Genomic DNA, 26,106 nt, shown 5'->3' on the forward strand with positions numbered 1-26,106 from the left:
AGGTCGAACCGGGTCCACCAAAACCTAAAAAATCGGATTTTATGACCGATAAACAAGAACTACACGACCTCGTGTACGGCAATTATTTATTATTTTCAGATCAATTACAATCAGGAGAAGCCTGGTTTACAAAACCAGATCCCCCCTTTGATATAGAGGCAGCTTTCACGGGGGGGGGAATACCGTCAATACCTTATAGAGGATATAGAAGCTCATTTTTTTAATCCGATCAAACAAGCACATAAACAACAGCTAGAACTGTTGCGAGTATATTTTCAGGATTATATTTCTGATTTAACAAGTGGAACTGCAAGCAGTTCGGGAACTGGAAACGCTAGCGTTTCTACAAGCAGTTCTCGCAATAAAATTATCACAGCCATAGAAAAACTAAACAAACTCGCATCCGCGATGGAAATTATAAATCTAAAAATAATTCAGTATCTACTGAATCTCAAGGGCGATTACGGAAACCAAAAAAGATCGGAGTTTGCAGCCCGATTTGGTATTCCCGTGAAGGATATTCCAGATTTTAAACTTCCTGGATATAACGCGCACACGCTGAGAAAATCAGTCCAGGATCTCATCGCGGAATCTTTCGAAGATATTTCTGCCACGTACGCGCGAACAAAACCACAACCTGTTATTTTAAGACACGACAACAGTACAGCATCCGATGGCAGACACATCTCACCCGGGATCGTAAATATCACAGATGTTATCGCGGTCAATCTTGTATGTGACGTCATCGACGGTAGCTACAGCGCTAGCGCTGACACAACGACGGCCCAACAGGGGTTTATCCTGTATACGTTCACACCAAAAGACCCCCCCGGTTTTCTGATTGTGCAAGAACCAATCAATGTGGTCTATCTGCGGTGTAATAATCCGTGGTTGTCAACGATAAATTTCAAACTTGCCGACCAACGGGGAAATTTGTTGGACCTGCGTGGCGAGACAATCTCGGTGAACTTACTGGTGAAATCCTAGAAACGCTAACACTTCCGAAAACTCTTTGAGTTTCACAATTAAAAAAGAGCAGTTTCGTATATGGAAACTCAAAGAGTTCCAGAAACGCATAGCGTTTTCACACACGAATACATCCACGTGCGAGTTCATATTCATGATAAGCAAATTCTTCACACGGCAATAAAAACCGTATTTGCGGATCAACAGTCACACCAACGGTTTGCTATCGTCGTTGACAAGTATGGCGTTGATGATTTTCTGTTGACGCCGTCACAACAAGCACAGTTGGCGCGCGAAGATGTCATTGTCGTCTACGCTGATAAAAATCAAATTATGAACTATTCTCATTCTTGTATAGATGTTAAAACACTTAGGCGGATCCTAGATGGAAATGCATAGCATGGGAAACGCTAACACTTCCGAAAACTCTTTGAGTTTCTGACACTGAAAGTGTCTCACGCTAGCGTTTCTCAAGGCAAAAAAAAAATAATACAATTTTTTTTTACCGTGAAAATGTACAAAGCGTTTCCACGAAAAGGTTTCTACTTCACTTACACTTCGTGGAAACGCTATGCGTTTCCGGAGTCAGAAACACTAGGCATTTCCGTGTCAGAACTTGAAGAGTTTTCAGAACTCGAAGAGTTTTCGGAAGTGTTAGCGTTTTCTAGATTCTTTATATACCCTTTTAACAGTCTCACCCTGGTGTTAATTAATTTTCGAGTCTCATACTCGCTTGACAATTCAAGACGAATCTTCTCAACTGCGTGGCACAGTGGAATAAATTCAGATATCTGATTGGACGTTATCGACGCAAGTGATTTGTAAACACGATCCTGTATATTTTTAATGAACCTATAACACGCAGGGAGATTGTTCTTCCCGGAGCGTGATAGCTCATTCAGGGATTCAAAATCTGACATAATTGTTTCAGTGTCTAGTAAAATATTAAAACCCCGCTGTTGTAATTCTTTAATTTCAACAAGTATGGTATTTATATTTTCGTGATTCATATTATTATATATTTTCATATTTTTAAATTGGGAAACGCTAGCGTTTCTGTGGAAATTCTTTGCATTTCGCGAGAAACGCTAGCGTTTCCAACGATGCTTTGTTTTTTTTTCTTGGTCTAATATTAGACCTTCATGTTACCGTTTATTTTTGGGGGGGGGGTTACAACATCGGCGGAGTTATAACAGAATGAAATCTTCTGTTTGAGCTTCTTAGAAAATGCTGTTTTGTAGATCCCGGTTGCGACACGCTGTACAACAGGTGGACAAATACCGAAATATCTACTGGCTGCGGCCATTGATTGAAATATCATTTCTTCACCTGTAATTGCGTTTATAGATTTAATAACTCTTCTTGCAACTGTTTTACAACGCCCTGTGTTACCCAGTAGGCAGTTCCTGCTCTGAGTGACCACGCGAAGATTGTTTATAGAGTTATCAAGTATGTTACCGTTAATGTGATCAATGACAAAACCCTTAGGGATCACTCCAAAGAAACATTCATAGACGAAACGATGACATAAATACCTCCCTTTGGTAACAGTAAATCTTAAATAACCAGCATTATCAACTCCACCAACTGGTCGTCTTCGCGTGCAGTGTCGTACTATGCCATCTCGGTTTGCCTCATAATTTGGAATAGTTGGATGTGGAACAAATTCTTGATTCATTATACTATAAGCAAATCATTTGTCTAATTCATAATTTGTCTGAAAACTTATTTATGTAATCACGCTCCGAGAGAGTGTTCGAGTCTGGATTTTTTTTATCATAATACCGTTTTAGTTCTCGATAGCGTTTCCCCCCACACGCTGAACATAATTGCGTTTTTCCTCGTACTCCAATGCCGCATCTGATACACGGTATCGGTCCTAGACTCCCACCGCGGACCTGTTGAGCATGTTGTCCACAGTATTCGCCTCTGCAACGTCTGCTACACGGCGCTGATGAATTTAGTTTGATCCACTTGCATGAGAAACTCTTTGAGTTTCCGTTCATTATATATAATATATTTGTCTATTTAAATACTTGTCTTAATTATAATATGGAGGAATTTGAAAGACTATCCAGAATAAAACCCGTATCAGGTTCTCGATTCGATCTTGACCGGTTAACCGCTGATCCACGACGAAGAGAGTTAAAGGAACTGCTTGGTGTTATCAAGAATGCCAAGGAAGAGTTTCGTCGTGATGGTGCCGCACATGTGTGGTCGACATATAAAATTATCCCCGACGCGAGCGTTATCATTGATGCTACCATGAACGATACAATCGCGCGTAACATAATTGGGTATCTCGACGATAGAAGATATTTCATACAGATAAAATTTATTGTCAAAGTGGTCAACGAAAACGACGATGACACGTGGATTATCCGTGATAAAAATGATCCTATCCTTGACATTAAAAGGAAAACTATTTTGTTGAGCAATAATTCTAGACCAGGAATGTTGACGGGGGTTGATATACCGTATTACGCCAGATCGTATCCAGTAACTGCAGTCGTTTACGGAATATATCCGATAAAGAAACCAAGTGTAGATAAACTCACGCCAATGAAAACATCAGTAATGTTAAATTGTGTAGCTGAGCGAGTAATGGAACATTTTAAAAACGCAGCACGTGGAAATGGTCTAACTGAGATCAGAAAAAATAAAATAACAACATGGGCTAATCGAGTCAAAGATACAGGGGCCACAATTAAGGATGTTGCCGCGCTAGAAAAATTATTAAGATTTCCTATAACGGTATTATCGCTAACAGGCGAGGAATTGTATAAATCGAAATACAACCGTAGTGGAGCTTCAATAACAATTATTGATCATAACAGCCACGCCTGGACGGAATCAGTTAAAATATTTCCACGCGATCGTGTTATAAGGTATTATTCCGCGGGTATGTTTGATTGTATTTATCAAATGAGTAAAACCGATCCGGTATCGGTATGGTTGTTTAGAAGTTCTGAAGTTGGTGATTATGACCAGTTCGTGACCCCGAACGGAGAAATATATAGAACTGCGGAGTTACAAAATGAAATGAAAGCGCTCACAGAAAAATATTCAACTGAGCAAGTTGATCAATTACTAACTAATTGTTTTACTGTTCCAAGTGTTGCCGCACATATAGCACGACAAAAAAATAATTGGAAACCAACCATGAAGAGTTTTCTCGAGAATGTTCAGCAGAGTTGCATCGAATACGGACACGGCGGTTTATGGAATAGTGTATTTGTTAGTGATAATATGGTATCGGTGGATATGATTGCGTGCTATCCAGGAAGTTTTCTTGGCTATGGCGAATGCGCTGAATACTTTAAACGATTTGGACATCCCACAAATTTAATGACAAGAGTAGCTATTAACGGACCTTTACCTGATTTTGACCTGACTGGATTTGCTCGCGTGGAATCGTTCGAATTTGCAACACGGTTACATCCTATTAATTATGCTTGGTTTGGCAGACATTTCCACGAAAGGAAGTGGGTGCCGTTTCCGTTGTTGCGGTTTATGGTTGACAAAACAATACTAACATCTGTTGTTGTCAGTGAGGGGATTATTTGTTACTCAAAACAAACCTCAGTTTGGTTACCAACTCCAACTGATACTGCGTGTTATTCTGACTTAAAATTAAATTATCCTACAGCGTCTGAAGAAGAATTACGCACACTGGCGTATAAACATGATGAGCGCAACTGTAAAGATCTCGGCCGAAGATTGATAGGTAAATTTACTCAAGGTGGAGCATATGATCATAAACGACATCACAGTCGATTAATTATGGATGAAGAAGAATTAAATTTCATTATCGCTGATACTACTGCGAAAGATACATTTTGTAGCCGCGAGGATATAATAATATCATTGCCGGGGATGCCTGGAAAACGATTAGGAACAGTTGTTAGTTATATCGACGGTGATTCAGCTCAGTACACTCATTTGAGATCCTCTATGCTGGCTTATGTTTCTATAAATTTATTGTCGATGGTGAATAGAGTTCCCTTCGCGGTAAGGGTTGCAACAGATTCGTTTTATATTAACGAAGACGATTTAACAGCGTTAGATTTACCAACATCGGATGATCAATGGGGAACATGGCGAGTAAAAAAGGAAGAGTTGCACGCGTACTGTGAATCAGCTGATGTTGAAATTAAAGATGAATATCGTAAATCAACAACCTTGTCGTGGACAACTTTGTCGTTGCCTTCTGTGTACGATCCAATTGCTAGACACAGAACAGTTTATTTGAACGGACCTGGAGGCTGTGGTAAGACAACTCGTGCAATCGAACTATTCCGCGGTTCTGATTTGGTCGTGCTAACACCAACACACAGACTTGCCAGAGAAATGATACAACGCGGAGTAAAGGCCTGCACCTATCACGGCTTTTTCAAATACAGCGGCGGTACATGGACTCCTACACGAATGGGAACGAAGTATATCCCGGAAAAAATCATCTGGGATGAAATAGACACTGTGCCGCTGGATACATTACAACGGTTCCTGACGTGGTTGTTAACGAAAAATACCGCAGTTGTGATGTGCGGCGATCATGGTCAACCACCACCATTTGTCGGCGAATCTCCCCACGAATGGTTGAGAGGGTTTGTTGATTATTACGAGGAAATGCGTGATGACATCAGAGCGCTTGATGACACATTAAAGGAGTTTAAAAAACTAATTAGGCTACAAACCAATAAAGTCCAATGTGAAATAATGCGTGAAATAATTCCAGAGACTTCATTTGATAACTTTTTAACGGCGTGGAAACCAGATGATTTAATTGTTGCAAGTAGAAAATCAGTCAGAGATACACTTCAGCGGCGACTATTTCAGTTACAGCGGCAAAAATTTCCAACGTTGGAAGTGCCGTTATGTTATAGACCAGATGATACACGATTGCAGAATATTGATGTTGATATTCCCGGAAAACCAGAGAAACAAAATTTAGTATTGAATGATATAGTAACAGTTAACGTCGATGCGGTCGAAGATGCATTAGCAATAAATAAATCACCGTGGACACTAGGATATGCTATGACGATTCATTCAGCACAAGGATTAACTATTTCTGATACAACTGTTTGGATCGTTGATGACCGCATCGAATGGTCAAATTTAGTTTATTTAGCCGTGTCCAGAGTAAGAAAGATGGCTCAGTTACGAAGAATTGTATTAGATACGTCAACGAAGTCAGCCGTTGTTGAGTTAACGCAAAAAGATCAAATAAGAAAAAAATTAGACAGTTACCGACAAAGTGACAAGAAAAATAATAGAGAGTTTAACCTGGATATCAACGCTGTGTTGTCGTTACGTGAGCGTCAGAATAATCACTGTGCGAGTTGTAATTGTTTATTGCTGTGGCAGTATCCGAAAAACGACCCAAGACAATTTACCGTGGATAGAATAGACAGCAATCTCGGTCATACGCGTGAAAATGTAATGCTGACCTGTCTTGAGTGTAATCGACGCAGAGGTGTTGCTGCAGTTATTTAAGTGATCGAGGTGGTAATTGTGTATCCGTGGGAATCACCTGAAGTTGCTCGCGTGTGAATCCACGCTGAGGAGCAGTCGAATCTAATCTGTAGATTGCGTTTCTCCCAGTTGATCTGGTTATGCTGGATATCTTGTGTGTGGTAACACTCCATGTGGGATCGGTTGCTCTTTTTTTTCCTCCTTCGAGTTCGCCGGGTTCGTATAAATACCTAACGGTGACATTACCCAGCAACGGGGACGCTAGCGTCGTTGGCTGCGTTGAAACACGTTCACTGACGCGGGGTATATATTTTTTTGTGATTGCATTTACAGGTCTCATGTTTGTTGTTCTGGTAATTTCATTATTCAGTGCGGCTATCACGTTTGGCAGTCTTGCAACCCATTCACGAGATCTCGTATCGTAAATGAATTCCCTCGCGTACTGGTATCCGAATAATCTCTCAGCGAGTGTTCTATTAAATCGCTCAACAATTGCCTGATCCCGATGAATTTCAGTATGTCCTCGTCGTATGGTAACGTTATGCTGCTTTGTCAGTGATGACACCGCGCCCTGAAATTCCTTGCCAGGATCAACTTGTAATAATCGGGGCCAGCTTAGAGGTCCTCGCTGATAAATTCGTTTAAACGCAGAGGCAACTTCAGCGGCTGTTTTAGTCGCTAACGGTTCTGCTTCTTTGTATCTACTAGCAACATCAACTACTGTTAGCGCGTATTTGTATGTTTTTCTACGGACAGTATCATGAGGCAGGAATAGTATGTCAGCCTGATGAACTTCATTGGGGGTACTAACATCAAAATGTGCAAAGTTGATTTGTCGAGGTGGTGGTAAGTAGATTTGCCATATTGCTTGTTTTGATAGCCAATTTTTGGCAACCTCGCGTGTTACTGATGCCGCGTTGGCGAGTTTATTAATTGCTGAGTTACCTTTCCAGTATCCGATTGGGGAATAATAAATCGCTTGCATTTTTATTTAATTATCCAGCGCCTAATACTAATTTAGATTTCATCGCTGATCTTACTAACCAATTAGCGAGTGACTCCTTAAATGATTTATTTTTTATGGAGCTTAGTGCATGAATTAATTTCACATCCGCGATATGCCTGTCTTGTAGATCTTTACTTCGATAAGCAACATCATGTATGTGACACGCTGCGTCGATAGCGTTTATCGGATACTCTCCCGGTTTTGGTTTAGATTGTTCATCAAGTCTGATATCTAGTCGTGTCCCTGGACCGCAGTAATTGTATCCTGGGAGATGCTTTTCTCCGGGATATTTAGCCCAAGGGGTACCTGGAAGTCGTCCGAGGGTTGCTGCAATGTCACCTCCGCTGACTTTGTCAGGCTTTTTTTTTGAAATCTAAATTTTTTTGTGCCACATCGCGCACACTTACCAGAGAGTGCTTGTCTGTTATTTTTTGTTGTAATGGTTGTTATGTCATTTGTAGGGGTTCGTGCCTTACACTTTACACAATATAGATCCATAATTATTATTCTTTATATACAAATGGAGATCACTGATTTTTCTGCGACGCGAAGGAAAGAACCAGTCAAGCATAATTCCGTGCTACCAAATTCTATCAGAATGATCATCATAGGACCGTCAGGATCAGGTAAAACGCAACTGCTACTGAACATGATAATGAAGTGGATGAAATGGGACAAACTATACTTGATAGCTCCGTCTGTGGATGATCAACGTTGTTATGATGTTATAAAAGATTTTAATGAGAGTGCAAAAGCGCTGAGTGAAGACGGCGAGGATGTTGTTGAATTTATAACTGATATTGAAGAAGCTCCGTCCGTGGAAGACCTTAACGGTGAAATAAATAACCTAGTAGTGTATGATGATGTGATGCTGGACAAGCAAAAAAATCCTGCAAGAATATTTTCACGAGGTCGTCATAAAAACACTGATGTGATTTATGTTACTCAGCGTTATACACAAATTCCTAAAGTAATTAGAGACAACTGTAATCTTCTTGCGGTGTTTAATGGAGTTGATGTTCACACGCTGAGAAACATTCATCAGACATGGTGTAGCGGTGATATGGACATAAATAAATTCAAAAATTTCTTTAGTCGCGCTCAAAGAACCCCGCACGGATTTGTAACAATAAATTTACACGACCCCAGAACAAGATACCGTATCGGACTTGATACACTGTATGGTTAACATGAAAATGTTTCCTTGGAAATCTTCGACTTCTCACAGCAGCAGAGGGGGCGCAAACTACACCTGATTTTTCGATGATACCTCACCGTGGAAATTATGTCGGATACGAGTCGGATTTATTGAAGTAACTCGCGTTATATCAGCGGAAATACAAAGCATTTTCAAGGACATTTTTTTTTTTGTCTCGTTTTCTGAATAAAAGTGTTATTTCATGGAAATAACGCTTCTATCGGGAAAAGTTTCAGTGGAAGGGGTGTCTCGGAAAAGTATCTTGTAGGATTCGCCCCCCCTGCTGCTAATAAAGAACAAAACTAATTTTGATCGGTGGATTATGTAAGCTTTGTAGTTTCTGTCATGCTTAAAAAAGTTGAGTGTCTTCGCAACATTGGAAATTAAGTTAGTCTATATGCAGATCATATTTTGAACTTGTATTTTCTTAATCTGTGGTATACACCAGTGGAGATGTGTCTGGTTAAGACTGGATAAGAATGACTGCTGCGTACATATAGAAAGATAGATAACTCTTACCCATGTTTAGTTCCGACATAATTATCTCTCTTTAATGTAGTGGCGTACCGTGTTCTTTCCTTGTCAATTTGACAATGAGACACACATGCTAAAGATTTATTTTACCAAATGTTACCATTAAGGTCTATGGAGAAAGAAAATTGTACCCTTATACCTGCTATAACATGGCTTACCATTTAACTACAAATCATACATGTATCCGATGATAATAGGATATCATTTGTACGTACATGTAAATTGTAAGCCACGATACGAGCCCATGTACTCCTATACCGTAGACAACTGGAAAGACAGATACTCTTGGTTCATAGATTAGTATAGTCCGAGTTTCCTCTGACCCTTGCCACCCCATTTTTTATATTTGGACGTTTATGTTGGGGTGTAGGGTCAGAGTCAGTTCCCTATCGAAAAGTTGGAATTCGCCGACACCATTTGGTGTCGGCATGAGGTAGCCGCTTACTAGCCTTTCTAGCAAACTTTAACATCTTTCACCGAGATATACCTGTATGAAATCGATAGGAATATGGTTTATTTTCTCAGATGCGATACCGACAGGTTTCTATTCGTTGTTCTCATAATAAATATGTTGGGAATTAAGTGAACATTGTATTTATATACAAGTATTACATGACTTTTAATTAATATTTTCCAATTCTATGTACAACAACTTTCGAAATGGTATAGTGTTGATATCACGTGATTATTGGACATCTGATGCCACTGACATGTAGGTTGCGAGATTTGTATAGTCATGTAACTCGAAATGCAAATGGCGAGTTCCAGGTCAAATTTCATCAACGCTGTAGTTACATCTCGTCTGTCAGCGATTAAAGACGTAACGAATGCTATATTCGCTATTGTTTGTCAAAAAAAAAAAATCATATTCCTATAGATTTCAAGCATGTATATCTCGATGAACGGTCGTTTTAGTTTGCTAGGCCGGCTAGTAAGTGGCTACTACACTATGGCGAAATCTCACTTTTCGATAGGGAATTGACTCTGATCCTACACCCCAACATAAATGTCCAAATATCAACCAAAAAAATGGGCGGCAGGGGTTAAAGGAAACTCGGACTAAGATTAGTACACACAGGTGGCTGACGCCGTTCTGACATAGAACCCTGTCTCCCTTACTACTACTCATCGTAGTGTGATAGACAGGGTCCTATGTCAGAACTTGTCATGGGGGTAATCAGAACTAATTTTTCACTGGGTATGACTTTTTTTTTCTCCAACATTAAGCTTGCGTCCGCCACCTGTGCTATAATACATGAAAAGTAGTTTACTTTATCGATATCGTATTTAACCAACTCTGCATCATTGCATTTGATTTCAGGTGATTTAACATCCAATTTAAAAAAATGATTATAAAGAGCCAACCAGCTCGGGCACATGTCTGTATGTTAAGAGTAAAGAAAATAGTTTTAAACATTTGGCTTCATTACTTCGTTTAGTTTCATGACTTACCAATGTCAACCTATTATATGTCTTAACTGTAACTGAAACTAAATAAAATTCTTTGCAAAAATTGCATTGACACATGTTTTTGCATTACATAAAATTGTCTCCCTCACTTATAGAATCTTTAGTTTTGGAGGTGCGTAGTTTGGAATGTTAGCCAAGTTCTTCAATTTCGGAGACAAGTAAATCTTGCCGATAGTTCCAGGCTCATAGTTCGTAATCCCATAATGCTCAAAATGGCAGTGAAAACACCGGAACTTATGAAAAATAACCTAGTCAATCGGATATGAGTTGTGATTTTCCCTTGTGTAAACTTTTCTAGCGCGCGCTGGAAAGTGCTGGCGAAACGTTCTCGACAGTTGTGAAGAATTCCTTGAAGAAACAAAATCCAGAGCTCATGAAGGCAAGGATACATACAGAGTTCAATCTACTTAGAAATACCAGTCTATTCCACAGGTGCTCGACGCGAGCTTGATGTTAAGAGAAAAAAACAAAACAATCTTGTAAAGGTAAAAATCATACAGAGTGACAAAAAAAACCTTAGATTACTCCCATGACCCGTTCTGACATAGGACTCTTTCTATTATAATATATGAGAGAAGGTACGGAACTTCCAAATACTTCGCTCCACCCATGACCCTCGATTTCCTTCTGCTATTAACATTGTTAAAGGCACACGACATACTATATGGCTTGTTTTACTTCTGAGATATTTTTCTATCCATCAAGCCATATTGACTTTTCTTAGTTGTACCAAACTGAAGTTACGGGCTCTGAAACTTGAGATTTTCGCGAAGTTTTTCATTGTGGACAAGTCCGTGCTCATGTGAAAACCAGTGACAAGAGTTATATGGACATTGTTTTAAACTCAGTAGTGAATTACAGAACAGTGGTAGATGCAAAAGTAAGTTTTTTACTTACCATGAATTTGATTCAACTTTAGGAATCCTGTTCCATGCAAGAATTAGACATCGTCTTCTTCACTGCACATACATTCTATACATGCGACTCTATTTTCAAAATAGGTAAACTATGCGGCACACGCATCAATGACAAAATATGATTGGCTCAAAAGGTTATACTTTAATGTACACTGTCATTAATTTAACACATTCATATGATTCCTAACATGATGCGATCATGTTATTACCTATTTTTGCCGGGATACAATAGTCTTTATCATGAAATGATTCTCCGATCCATGGATATTATTTAAGTATAACACCTTTTGAGCCAACCACAATTGTTGCCATGGGTCCTGAATACTGTCAGTTTGTTGGTATTTGAATCAGAAGGGAGTTTCATTAGTAACTCAGTCGCCATATTAGCATGGGCATGTCCATATTTTCACGCAACAGATGTATTGTAGTTCACGACCATTGTTAATCTCAATAATTTCATAAATACTGGAGTTTAATCTCTTTGAACACATGTCTACTTAACCAGAATTCCTCCTTTTTCTATGTTCAATTTGCTTTAGAAATATTAAATATCAGTTTTTGTCACACATTTTGTCAACAAAGATGTTTACTCTCATATTAAAATAATCCCATGATGAATTTTATGATGTATAATTTTCCATTGAATTGACTTTTTCCAACAAGAGGTGCATGTCCATGCTATTACATTGCCTTTGCCTTAGAAATATCTGTCATTTGTTTCCTACTAATGAAATGGTTATGAAAACCAGCCTGTGAACAGCAGCTCTGGCTTGAACAGCTAAACATTTAATTGTTTCGTTCGATCTGAATTGTTGTACACATTTAAATCTCATTTTGTCAAATATTTCTTAATCAGCTGTTACTGTCACTGCTGGTGACCATGCTGATGACATCAGGATCCCAAAAAATAGTGCTTGAGGTCACAAGAATGATGGTGCACGAATCAAAGTCAGGGACGAAGTTTGGAAGGTCGATGATATATACAGACATTTTGGTTGTTTAAAAGGTGATGATAAGCAAGGAATGTTGAAGCTGATTAACTTGTTCATTTTCTTAAACAAAATGAATATATTGGATCACATTCGGCCAGTATGATTTGCCATAATTGTTTCATTAAATAAAATATACCTTTAGTTAAACTAACTTTGGCATCCCATGGTTTTTGATTTAGCATAAATATACCGGTACTTCAGTAAGGAAAAGAGGCATATGCTTATAAGCATATCAGACCAGATTTCAAATTTCATCTCAGGTTCATAAACATATTTTTGTGAAGGTTAAAGCATCAGAAAGTTCAGATTAGTAGAAATGTATAATTCTTTTCATGCTTTTTGCTTATAGTAGTATGACACATTATACCATTAGCTATAGATCTTGATCAAATATAATATCTGTGTATATTTTAGCACTATTGTCAATGAATTTTATAATGTATTTGACCTCGGAGCCAAGGTCAGAAGTCATATCCTATTGAGCTGTGTACTACAACAAAATTTTTTACCACAGTATAATGTGGTATTTTTGAACATACCACAATACATAACGCAGTATACTGCAGTTATATTATGGACCAACAATTTTATGTCCTGGGGCAGCGGCTGGCATCTTTTTAATTTTAAAAATCTGTTAGTAGCTGGAAAGAATATCTTGTGTTGATTTATAGCAAAATAAAAGCACATTATATTATTACATTATTTGAAAAAATTAATTATCTTGAGATAAAAATAAAATGAAAATCTCAGCTCAAAAGAAATTCAAAGTGCCCTTCCCTGAAATTACCAGGTAGTTGATGAATTTGCTATATGTATTTTAATAGTTGTTTAAATTTAAATCTAAAAGCTATAATAAAAGATTACACTATAGCTGAAAGGATAACATAAGAGAGCTTGTTGATAAAAACAGAAGTGTTGACATTGAAGCATACAGTTTACTAGCTACACTATTGATATAGCAGACAGGGAAACATTGAGTGGGATGCCAAGATCTTGGCAAGATATTAATCAGAGTCAGTAAGCATGAAATAAAGTTATGAAAAAAAGGAGAAAATATTGATTGGACTCCTGAAATTGTGTAAAATTCAAATGAAAAAGAAGTGTTCTTTGAAATATTAGGATGATTTACAGTCTTAAAAAGAAATGCGTGTACTTGACACATTGAAATATCTTATTAAACAAGTAGACAAGTTCAAAACGACATTGTATTTCTAGATCTGAAATGCACTTAGTCCAGACATCTTTCACAATATTCCATTTGGCCACCACAACATTACCATATGCAACATTTCTCAAACATGTGATTAAAACATCATAATTATAATTATATTTGTAAAATCTGCAATTAGTTTGTGATGAATAGAAGGTGTTTTTTCATTTAAATATGGTTGTTGTGGGGTTTAACGCCATTTTTCAGCACACGATAGGCCATATATGGCGGCCAGTATTAATGGTGGAGGAAGAACCCGGGAAAACCCCGGAAAGAACCACCGACCCACGAGAAGCTACTGGCATGCTTTCTCACATATCTACATTGGCTGAATCTGAGACTCGAACCGGCGCAGACAGAGGTGCATTTAAATATAATTCATCAGTTAATCATCCTGATGTGTAAAGTTATAAAGGTCACTAAAACCAATTGAAATCAACTTCGGCATTTTCCTTGAGGTGCTATGTCTGATGTGAAAATCATGCATACATTAAGAATAGAATTAACAATAAAAATATCTTACCAAACAGCCCTCTTAAGCAGTGCTGTGGAAATATATCATTTAATCCTGATACACTGACAGACATGTGCATGTATATTTACCAATTTTGCAAACTTTCATTGACATTAAAGTACACTAAGCCATTTATGTTTGCAAACATTGCAGCCTTTATGGACTTTTTATAAAAAAGATCTTAGATGGTTTGATAAGGAGTGAGATCCAAACATTAATGAGACTAAGAGAATCTACTCAGCATAGCCTTATGGGGAGACAAATATTGTAACCTTGTGACTGGGATTTCCTTCTCTTCATACAAACACTGACAGATTATTTTTCTTACCCAATTTTTTTCAATTAAATTAAAATAACTCTGCACTTTTGTAATTTAGTTAACAGATTAAAATCAGGTGTTATTATTGCCTTTCACTCTATTTAAAGGTGATAAGGTTTTGTACTCTTCTATGAAAATCTGAATAAAATCTATGTGTGTATATATATATATATATATATATATATATATATATATATATATATATATATATATATATATATTCCATTCTTAGAAAAGGGAAACAAAAACATTAAAAAGGTAAAATTGTCAGATACAGCACATTTCTAGTTGTTGCATTCTTTGCGGTAGCTCTTGAGAGAGTTTGGATTTTTATAGTCTGTTATGTTTTGTAGTTCATGTGTTTGGTACAGTATTTTCTGTCTCAGTTCATTTCACAGCAGTAGGAATTTTAGCTCAGTAAATTTTCAGGCCAAGGTCATTAAATGTAGCTGACAGTATGAAGTATTTAAAACCAATTTTAACTACATTTAGTGGCACTGACCAGAACATTTGCCGAGTTATGCCTTTAGATAGGATAAAATTCACCATTCTGTGTGGAATGAATTATTGTTTCTGGCGTTTTATTACCCAATAGCTAGCTCAACTTCTTGTGCATGTGTGTCTGTCCCTCTAAAAGTGTTTTATATGGCGTGTTCTCAAAGTTGGAGAGACCTTAAGTTGCTATATGGGCTTAGTTGTTTAATTTTAGAGCAACACTGTTAGGCACAAGGGTTTCTTCTTTTTAAAAGTAGTTCCTAGCATGTGGACTCATGACCGAGATGACCTGACGAAGACAACCAGACTGAGATAAGAAAAGTAAGGTTAGCTAGATTTCTGTGTCACATGGGAGAGAAAATCTTGTATCTGATTGGCTGAGTTTGTTACCACTTGTGAATCTTTGTCTTTTATTACTTTGAACAGACATGGAATATAGTTTAAAACTATCTGCATTCACCTGACAGACTTGACTATATATCTATATGTGACGCCGACCACTAACTGAAGCTCAGTTCAATAATGAGTGAGATCTATGCAGAATAATGAGTGAGATCTATGCAGAATAATGAGGTGATCTTGCTTATGATTGGCTGAGCATGCTGCTCCAGAGGATTCATTTCAGATCGGACTTTAGACTTGAAATATAGGATTTGATGATCAAACACCCAGACCACTTTTGTAATTAGTGATAACCACACACATTAATGAGGTGATCTTTCATCTGATTGGCTGAATCTGTAACCAATCCACAGGTGATATGTGATCCAGTGTTGAGTAAATGTAAACTGGTAAATAAACTTGATTCATAAAGATCTCAAATAGATGGAATTGTGAGCAAGATTAGTTCATATGGGGTGATCTTGCATCTGATTGGTTGAGCTTGCCAGCATATAAGTCACTATTTCAGAGAAGATTTGTATCCGACTTAGTAAATAGGCTTATGTTATCGAGATACAACTTTCATTATGAACAAAATATGCTCATATTAATGAAATTCACTGATTAGAAAATAGTTCTTAATTTGTATGATATGTACTAAATCTGTTTTCAGTTGTAAGTTTAAAGTTATTTTCTTCTTAAAGGAGAGCAAAAGAAATTGACTATTGAGAATCACAGGTTTTAGGTTAGCCATGGTTATTTCCCTTGCAAAAAAATACGTGTACATTTGAATCGAACAAATCAAGAAAAGTTGAAAAAGTAACAGACTTTTAAGAATAAAATGTAATTTACAATGTTTTTGGTTTGATTTTATTGCTTTAGGTTATTTAGTGCCGAAAGCAGTTCAAGTAAAGCACCTTGCTCTGACCCAGAATTTATAATGTAATAAAAATATAATTAGAAACATTAATACTCTTAGTACAGTGTGATTTAGATTTCTAACATAGCCTTAACAATTTTAGTCATATCGCTACAATCTCTTCAGTGTGGCAGCTTATAGTGATGTCTAGCACTGGGGCTTCATGCTGCAGACATGTGGCACCATGTCCCACTCAGTCACATTACCCTGACACCAGGCCAAACCAGTCCTTACACTAAACTCTTAGTGCTGGGCACCAAGCGAGGCAGCCACTTGTACCATTTTTTTTACGTGTTTTTGGTATGACTTCGCCAGGATTCGAACCCATCTGAAATGGACACTTTAACCACTTAGGCCAATGGAGAGGTACTCTTAGTACAAAATAATGGACTCTAAAATGATATTACAGTCTTGTGGGTGGGTGTGGTCCAGTGTGTTGTGGCATGGTAACACATGTAGGTTATGTAGCTTGTATTTTTTCTATTTTTGATTTCTCAAGTAAGAACATTTCTTGTAAAAGTCTCGTCTAAGTTTATTCATTTAATGGCAGGGAATTATTTCTAAAAATATTACAACAGTTGAAATTCTTGTACATTTGGAATCAAGTTTGATTTGCAAGTTTCCAGATTTAATTATCAAAATAAAGAAACCCATACTCTGAAATAACCCTATCTCCCTGCATTAATTGTTTTTTCAGTTCAAATGAAAGTCATGTGACTCTGTAGACCACACATGAGAGTTTCACCACTAAACATGACTTTTAAAGCTCATGGAGGACTTGATTTTGAGCAAGAGACTGCATAATAGTTATGACTATTTGGAAGAATTTTTATGAGACCAATGGATTCTGAAGGGACTTCGTTTTAAGTTAGTTTACTTGTGTAAAATCAAAGCATAAAATTATTTAATCATTGCGTTATGAGACCCTAATTATAACATAACTTTATACTCTGGCATAGCATAGTGCTTTGAACTCTTGGAAGGATTGGATGTGAAATGAAGGGTTGTGACTTTTCTTTTGTTTATTAAATAATAAAAATGAAAAATAAGATCATACAAGATCTCTGGAAATTTCTTACAATTTATAATCAGTTTTAATTTATAACTTGGCTGTCGTTTCTGTTCTGAAGAAAGAAAGCAATCTAAATAAATTATCCATCTGAAAAAAATAACTTGCTGACATTGTCTTTTTCTTTGAGCATTGGATAAGAATATATTTTGATGTTGTAGGGTACTTTAATTTTGTTTGTAGAGAAGCGAATTGCAATAAATGAAACATGACAATACAGTTAAAACAACAGTTTATGTAAATTATTACATTAGTATTTTGGCAAATGGTAAAGAGGTTAAATGGGGACAGAAGGGAGTGAAACCACCATTTTTCAGTGCAGCTAGAGCACTGACGTTGTTATAAAAAAGCATAAATTTCAGAGCAGAATAAAGTTTCATTGCAAGATGGAAAACTCTTATATTGTCCATCAATAACAGAGGATGGGAACAATAAAAAAGGTAGACATTTTGTTGTAGGTTCTTTATTTGAGATAACTTCTTAAGAGCTCGAATTGTTTGAATGACAAAACTCAAAAGTCAGAACTCTTGATAAAATTTCAGTGAAAAAACAAACTAAAAAATTATACTAAATGAACTCTTCTTGTAATAATGACCTCTTGGGTATAAATGTTTAATAATCAGCCTTTAAGATGAGGTGGTTCATTTATTCTTAAAACTACTTTTTCTCCTTTTTCCCTCATCAGAGCCATTAACTGGAAATAGGGGTTTGACTGGACTACCCTGGAACCCCTTCTGGATCAGCTGTCGATTATTTTTAGAGTGTATAATGAATACACATAATAAAGGCTGATACTTTGTAACTGACATCTTCATTTATTACGTGCCCATTTTGTTTAGAGAAATATAGAAATATATCTGACTTCAGTCAAGGCCACTTGGAAGTTGCTTGATCACTCTAATCGCATATTTGTATGAACTGTAATTATTTTGTCAGATGAAAGAATAATTCAACAGTTTATTGGAACACTTCACTTTCGATTCTGTTTCAGTTACATGCAGTTCAATCCCAAAATATGTATAATTTATAAAGATGCATTTAATATCCTTTTCTTTTGCTTACAGATTGGAAGTGGATCAGTTGACTGTACAGGGTTAACCTATAGACAATTTTCAAGCAAGGTAGATCACTCTTTATCATTCAAAGCAGATAGGTGTCAACAGTTATATGTACATATAGAGGTACATGTATGTGAGATTACATCTATGAAACAGAATGTTATATATGTAAAAAGTATATGGAATATTACTCCATTTAGAAGAAACAAAAATCTGTATAGTGTTTATATTTTAAGTATTCAATCATTTGATAGAGTGTTAGAATTTTAATTGAAAATGTTGGGATACACAGTTCATTCATTTTTTTAATAACATATTAGACTTTAATTTGGAAATGTGATTATACAAAAATATATCTATATATGTAAACTGCATCTGTGGCATAATTTTAAAAGTACATGTATATGATCATTTTCGTAGAAAAGATCAAAAGTTTGATAACAGGGAAATATAAAATAAGACTATGATATATACAAAATAGTATCAAAAGCAAAAGCAGTTGTTTGACTTATAAATATACAAAACTATTCATGTTGTGCAGCTCAGTAAATCACAATGCTTTCTTTGAATTAGTGTAGTAAATTCCTAGAAATAAAATAATGAATTTTGCATGGAAAAAAATTGTTAGTGACTTTTATGTGTAAGCATATTTCCTTTTGTGAATTGTTTGGGATTCATTTTATAATTACTGTGGCCAAAAATATTTTGATAAACATTATAATTTTCTCATTTCAATCAAACAACATGCATTATATGTACATAGACATATAAGTATATTTTTGGGGTAGAGTATTTAACTTGATCTAGTTTGTAAGGAATCACACATCTAATTCAGTTCTCACCCATGTCTTTCTGGATTATGTCTTGGGTGATTGGGAATGGGAACTGTGCCTATCACTTAGGAGAGAACAAGACTGGAAACAATTTTCAAGAGCATATTGGTAGATTCTGAAATAATTTTCACTTGACCATGGGCCAGCTTTTGGCCCATTATAATTAAACTTCCTGTCTTGCCATTAACAATGTTGAATGCTAATAAAGAGATACAAATTGCATTGTAATCTAATAGGTCAGTTACTAGAAATCAAAAGGTAAAATTTACCCAGAGTACATAAAGCAACCAGCTTCTTTTTACAACAGATTTAATGAATTATGAAAAACCCCTTTTGTACCTGTTCTGACAAATCGGACATTTCCTAATGTAAAATATATTTATATTCTTGAATTACATTGTAATGAAGAAGGCGCTGTTGCATGTCAGATTTGTTTGTGTACTTAAAGGAAATATTTTTAGATAGAATATTTGAACAGATATATATATCCCTTAAGTTAAACTGGACAACATCATTCATTGTTTTATGCTAGTTGCAACATCCCTTGTGTGGTGCTTAAGGATGAGGATCCTATAGCTGGAAATTACGTCTTGGTTTTGAGACTTGTGAATACTCCGAGTAGGCATCACCTCCTTGACCATGCATCACAGGTACAGTCAAAACAGCTGGCTGCATCTGTATGGACTTCTTAGACATGGTCTCTGTGTTGTAACCATTCAGTTCGGCTGCATTGAAAAAAGGAAATAACTCAAACTTGTTTTCTGGATATATTAGATAAATTGGAAAACATATAGACAGTGCAATCTCTCAGCCACCTGTGGGCTGGATAATTCTGGCTGTGTAAAGTTGGTGGCTATTGAAGAGATCTAATATATTGGAAAAATGATTTTACTAGATATAAGAGATGACTGTTAAAGGTGGTGATAATTATGGGAGGTGGTACCGAAGTTTTTTTTTATGGTTCAGCAGTTGTTAGAAACCCAGTGATTGTTAAAGGAGGTGACAGTTGTGGGTGATCCCAATGATTGTTAAAGGAGGTGACAGTTGTGGGTGATCCCAATGATTGTTAAAGGAGGTGACAGTTGTGGGTGATGGCATTGAAATAGTTTTTAAGAGATCCATTTAATAGGTACTTCAGAAACCAATTCCGTATTTGTTGTGGGACATCCATTTTTGTCTCACCTTTTTAAAACAAAAAGATATAGCTAGCACGATGGTAGTGGCAGTAGAGGCATCATAAAGTTGTTGTACAAAAAATAACCTAGAAAATCAAGACACTGCTTTTCATGTAACTCTGGCTGTGGATTGAGTGCTTGCTGCAAATCATGATTTTATTATTTTTAAATAGACTTGACTGACCCAGAAAGACTATCTACCTGCAAAACTAATTGGACTTTCCCCTATCTCCATGCTCAGCACTGATGAAAATGCTATTTTTAACAAACCAATAAAAGATAACACCAACACAAGTTCTTACATTCACACTAGTATTAGTAATCTACTTGTTAAGTTTAGATAAAATAGTGGTTTAAATAGAAAAATAAATTCATGATTCACATTCACAACATAGTGAAAATGCTATGGATCTTGAAAAACATTTTATAAATGGGTGAAAGTAAAGCAAAGGATCAATAAAATAAATTGCAAGTAACTCCATTGTTTATGCCTTTAGTATATAAGTATTTAAGACTTCTGCCAGGCATATTTTGAGTGTTCTGATACTGTAGCACTGAAGGATTCAAAGCTTAGATAAATATTCTTTGAAATGAGCCATTTGAGGTGTCTTGACTGTAAAATGTCAATGACAGCATAGAACAACATTGCCATGCAAAGATTAATGCCACAACTTTGCTTTGCCACAGCCAACAAAAAGTGATCACTTTGTCTGGCTTCTTATAGACCAAGATCATCTTTGTAATGTTTTGAAAATTAGTACAGTTCTCATAATCATTCATCCTGAACAAATCTTGGTTTTCACAGAAACCACAGTGTAGTGTAACTCACATTTAGTGACAGCTCCTGAGGCAGAATACATCTCAATCTTTGCCCTCTTGGAGGCCAGGAAGAAAGCCAGGATGGCCAGAATGGCAGCATCAAATATGCCTAGAATGGCAAGAATATAGGCCCAGCGAACATTGCACTCTCCGATCTGATACTGCCCGGCACTATTACCGCATATTTTTTTCACCTCAACATTGTTCCAGCCACTTGGGAAGATGATGCAGGCCAGGAACATAAAGACGGCTGCAAATAGAATGGGATAAATTTAGTTAAGAATGAAAGTATCAAAGATGCGGATTACTGCACAATCACATGATGCATATCAAATTAGAGACTGAGGTTATAAGAAGGTCTGAAAGGATGAAACAGAACTGTTTTATTTTTATGAGTGTGTTTGGTTTTGGACATAGATTTAATTGTAAAAGCTACCATTTCTAGAGCTTGGAACTGCATTCTGTCATCGAGAATTGAAATAATTGTGTGACATGACTTGTGACTCTCCACTGAACAGTGGTGAAAATATTTTGAATAAAGCTCACATGAGTTAGAAAAAAGCCAAAATCTGAGTGGGAACCTAAATTGTTATCTAGATGATTTAACATTTAAGCATATGTGGCAAAGCTTGCTGGTAGCTTCTCGTGGGTTGGTGGTTCTTTCCCCACCATTTATACTGTCCGCCATGTATAGCCTGTCTTGTGCTGAAAATGGTGTTAAACCCTATAACAACACCAGCAACATCATAACATTTAAGTAATGTGATTGTTTCTCAGTACATGTACATCATGATCTCATATGATGATGTCATCAAACTGGCAATAAGGTTACCATAGCACATGCAACTGTACCTTTACATGACTAACCCATAATTAAGCCCAGAGGTGACCAGTCTAAGTGTAAAGTACATGTGTTCTCACTATACAGATGTCACTAGGATATGGTTTGTGCCTGACCTAAAATCTGGTCTACCTTGAGAAACATAGTAGACCCAATAAAAAAAATCAAGACAATGATTGAAATATTGTGCAGGTTTACAGTATAGAGAAAACTGTCTTATTATGCCACCCCCCCACCACCCATCACCGCGTGTAAGTAATACTGTTTGTAGAGCACAACACAGGGCTTTCCTGAAAATTAAACAGACTAAACTGGGTGATCTGAGTGGATTTTGGTGGTACGCTCATTATTTTACAATGTTAGGTGCTGTATTGAACTTGCTTGAGATATTAGTCATAAATATGGTTTGGAAAGGTATGCAGCTTTAAATCTTACTTAAATTATTTTTTGAACCCTGTCACATGAAATACATAATCACTGATTTTAGCATAACTGTACTGATCAAAGGTGTATGAATTCTTAACACAGTAATACCAGCAGTATTTAGTTTGCAGCCATTAACGAGTTGCAACCTTCTATAGTACAAATCACAGAGGTCATGTAGGCATTCAGTACCGGCTTTCAGTAATGGGTAACAATTCTAGAATTTGATTCACTCTACCTTTAAGTGGCAAGTATTCACTTCATTTGAATTCGTATAGATCCATATTTCTTTGGAAGGTCTTATTTAGATGCCCTGATAGGTTAATATGGTAAAATCAGTGTTAAAGTATGTAGACATTACAGATTCATTACAGTCCAGATTGAATGTCACATGCTATGATGTCAAAATGAAGGCTACGCACATTGATAAACCAATTAGTATTACCCTTGATTGTGATGATTCCACACAACATGCTCTTTTTTTAACCCAAGTTTAGTACATGGCCACCATTGTAAAAGTTCATAGCAATAGATAATTTTCGTCTGGAAGTTTCTTGGTGACAGTTAAGGTGCAGATTATTCAGTGATCAGGATTGAATAGACTTTGGTTAAAGAAAATTGGTATTAAATTTTAAAAGAGCAATTTAAATTTAATTTAAAATGAATAAATGCACGTACATGACCCATGTGACTTTTACTTCAGCAAGATCTTCATGTGGATTACATTGGGCAAATGTGGATCAGTGCTTTTCCATTTAAAATAGCCCAATTTGCCTCTTCAGACAAGTCAGTATTTTACTTAAATTGATACCTTGCCTACCATTCCAATCAACTTTGCTTTTTATGCACTTAAGAGCTCTATAGGTTTGAGATCATTGTTATAGAACAATTGCCATTTTGAAGAGATTTTGGCAAACACCCACTGGAAAAAAAAGCAGGTGTTTGTTGTGTCAACTTTACTGCAAATTGCAACCATTCTTTATGGTTTTGTGTTTATGACAAATTTGAATGAATACACCATTGTGTGTTTTTTATATATGTTGAATGAACTCAATACAGGGGCTTTGCAAATGTTATAATTCAGCTTGCCCAGGGCAATCTGACTGGAAAACTGAACTTGCCCTTGGGAGATTTGAGCTTACCCAAAACATAATACCCCAGCAGGAGTAAAAACAATAAAGTGAAGTAAAAATATAGGATTCTTTAAGGAAATTATTATATTTATTTTGCAAATGGATAAGCTGTGTTTTCTTTTGATCTTTGTTTGCACTATAAAACCATATTTAGATAATTAAGGTTATCAAAACAGATGAATGTAAATAAGTAAATAATACATGTAGATAGACAAGAAATGGTGTTGTTGTTGTGGGCTTAATTCCATTTATCAGCACTCGATAAACTTTCCTAGTATAATTGGTCAAGGAAGAACTGGTGAAAACACTGGTAAGAACCACTGACCCAAAGGAAGCTACTGGCAGGCTTTCTCCTATACCCAAATTGTCCAAGCCCGAGTTTAGAGGGTAAGATCTTGGTGATCGGTAAAGATGTACAGTTTAGGTGACTCTGCCACCCATGGTCCCTGAGAAAGGGTTAGAATGCTTATAAAGTTAGAAGAGCAAAGACAGACATGTACATGTGGATAGGCCGAAAAGGTTTGAGAGAGAGAGAGAGATAGGAGTCTTGAATGAATGAAATGTAGATAACTGTGAAATTGTTTTAAGTGATGATATTTTGATTAATACAATGGATCCATAGAAAAAACTGTATGAATGTACACTCATAGTTGTATGTTGATGCATTGACTGTGTGCCCAGAGTAAAAGGAGGCACTAAAGCAAAAATGCAGCTCCTGGTGACCTACTTTGGGCATGACAGTTTACTGTTCCTAATTAATCCAAACACTAAGCTACAAGACTTTGTAAGTGAGAATGCTTGAAAAATGCACCAAAAGTATTATAAACTAATCCAAGGAATGCTGGAGAGAAATAAATATAGATGGACAGACAGATAAGGTTAGTAGAGTAGATGCCATTTTTACATCTATTGTAGATCGTACAAAAGTGGTATGTCATTAAGAGCAATCCCAAAAATTGGTCTTCAAGTAGCAAGAAAGAGGATTTCAAAACTTTTGTAAAGAATTATTTTTAGTATTATTGGGAACCCAGGTGTCCAAGTGGTCTCAAGCATTCGCCTTTACTGATCACTTCCATCTCACCTCTGTCAATGTGGGTTCAGGTTTCTGGCTCAGCAAATGTTGGTATGTGAGAAAGTTAGCCAGTAGCTTACTGTAGGTCGGTGGTTCTTACCAGCGTTTTCCCAGGTCCTTCCTCTACCAGTTATATTGGCAACTAAATATAGACTATCGTGTTCTAAAAAATGGCTTTAATCCTATTATTTTTTTAATTATTATTGTTATTATTATAATTAATATTGTTTAAAATAACATCAATCTACAGTCCTAGCCATATAGCTCTGCTTAAAAGTTAAGTTCTAAAATGTAAAGGTAAATGGTTTAAAAAAACATGCAATCTTACAAGATAAAAGATAAAATTGATAAAACCTTTTGAATGATGTTTGACAGAGATCAGACCTCTGTACAAAGTTTTATTTTGCTACAATATTTCACCAAGATACTGTGGATCTGTTCTGTTAGCTATTATACCCATGCTGATGGTTGTCTCTTGTAATAAAGGTACCAGATTGTGAAACAATTTATTAGCCCTAGAGCAGTGGTTCTCCAACTTTTTTTCCACAGTACCACTTGAACATTGCTGAGGGTCTTGCAGGACCACTAAATGATGTTTGATTGTACTGTTTGCTAAATATTGTAAATCACTTTGCATAAAAGTGCTACATATAAAAACTAATAATTAACATTTTTTTGTTTTACAAATAAAAGCACAGAATTAGTATTTTAATATCAGCAGTCTTTCTCATCGAAATTGATGGACAAACCTGTTTTTTATTATTATAGTAAAGGCCAGGTACTCGATTTGCAACATTTTTGTGGACCACTTGAACAGAGCTAACCTCAGTTTGAGAATGTCTGCCCAGAACAGCACTTGTGTTGTTGTTCAAACCACACCTCACCAGTCAGTACTTACAAGTGAATGAGTAATGTGGTGTGGAACAGTTTAATAATATCAAAGAAGTTTCAGAGGTACAGTGCAACACTGTTTCTTGGGAGCTATGAAAGTGACATAATTAAGGGCACCTTATACTGACTGATGTTCCAACAAGGCTATGCAACAATGTAGTCCTACAGTTTAAAACATTTGCTTCTCCCTCCCCATATCATGCATATACCAATGTCAAAGTCTTACATTGTAGGACTGTGTAAAAAAATAGTGCAAAAAACCACCACCATGGGAGGTTTATTAAGGCAATTTCATGTAGTAATTGATCCCTATTAATAGAATTAAAATAGCACAAAAATTTCAAGTAGACAGCAACAATGAAATAAAATTAAAGCACTTTAATGGGATCAGTG

General features: G+C 36.3%; 1 protein-coding gene across 3 annotated transcripts in view; it reads right to left on the reverse strand.

The window, feature by feature from the left end:
* Positions 1-17,915: 17,915 nt before the first annotated feature.
* LOC149787872 (LHFPL tetraspan subfamily member 3 protein-like) overlaps positions 17,916-26,106 on the reverse strand; it is a 46,967-nt gene continuing 38,776 nt past the window's right edge. For all 3 annotated transcript variants that reach the window (XM_089974106.1, XM_089974108.1, XM_089974107.1), the window contains 2 exons: positions 21,364-21,603; positions 17,916-20,084 (listed from right to left, as the gene is read on the reverse strand). In XM_089974106.1, coding sequence (XP_089830232.1) covers positions 19,930-20,084; positions 21,364-21,603 — 395 coding nt within the window. In that variant the 3' untranslated portion in view covers positions 17,916-19,929. The remainder of the gene's footprint in view (positions 20,085-21,363; positions 21,604-26,106) is intronic.

This window comes from Sinohyriopsis cumingii, chromosome 11, assembly GCF_028554795.1.
Source record: "Sinohyriopsis cumingii isolate HCF-2022 chromosome 11, ASM2855479v2, whole genome shotgun sequence".
Classification (NCBI taxonomy): Eukaryota; Metazoa; Mollusca; class Bivalvia; order Unionida; family Unionidae; genus Sinohyriopsis; species Sinohyriopsis cumingii.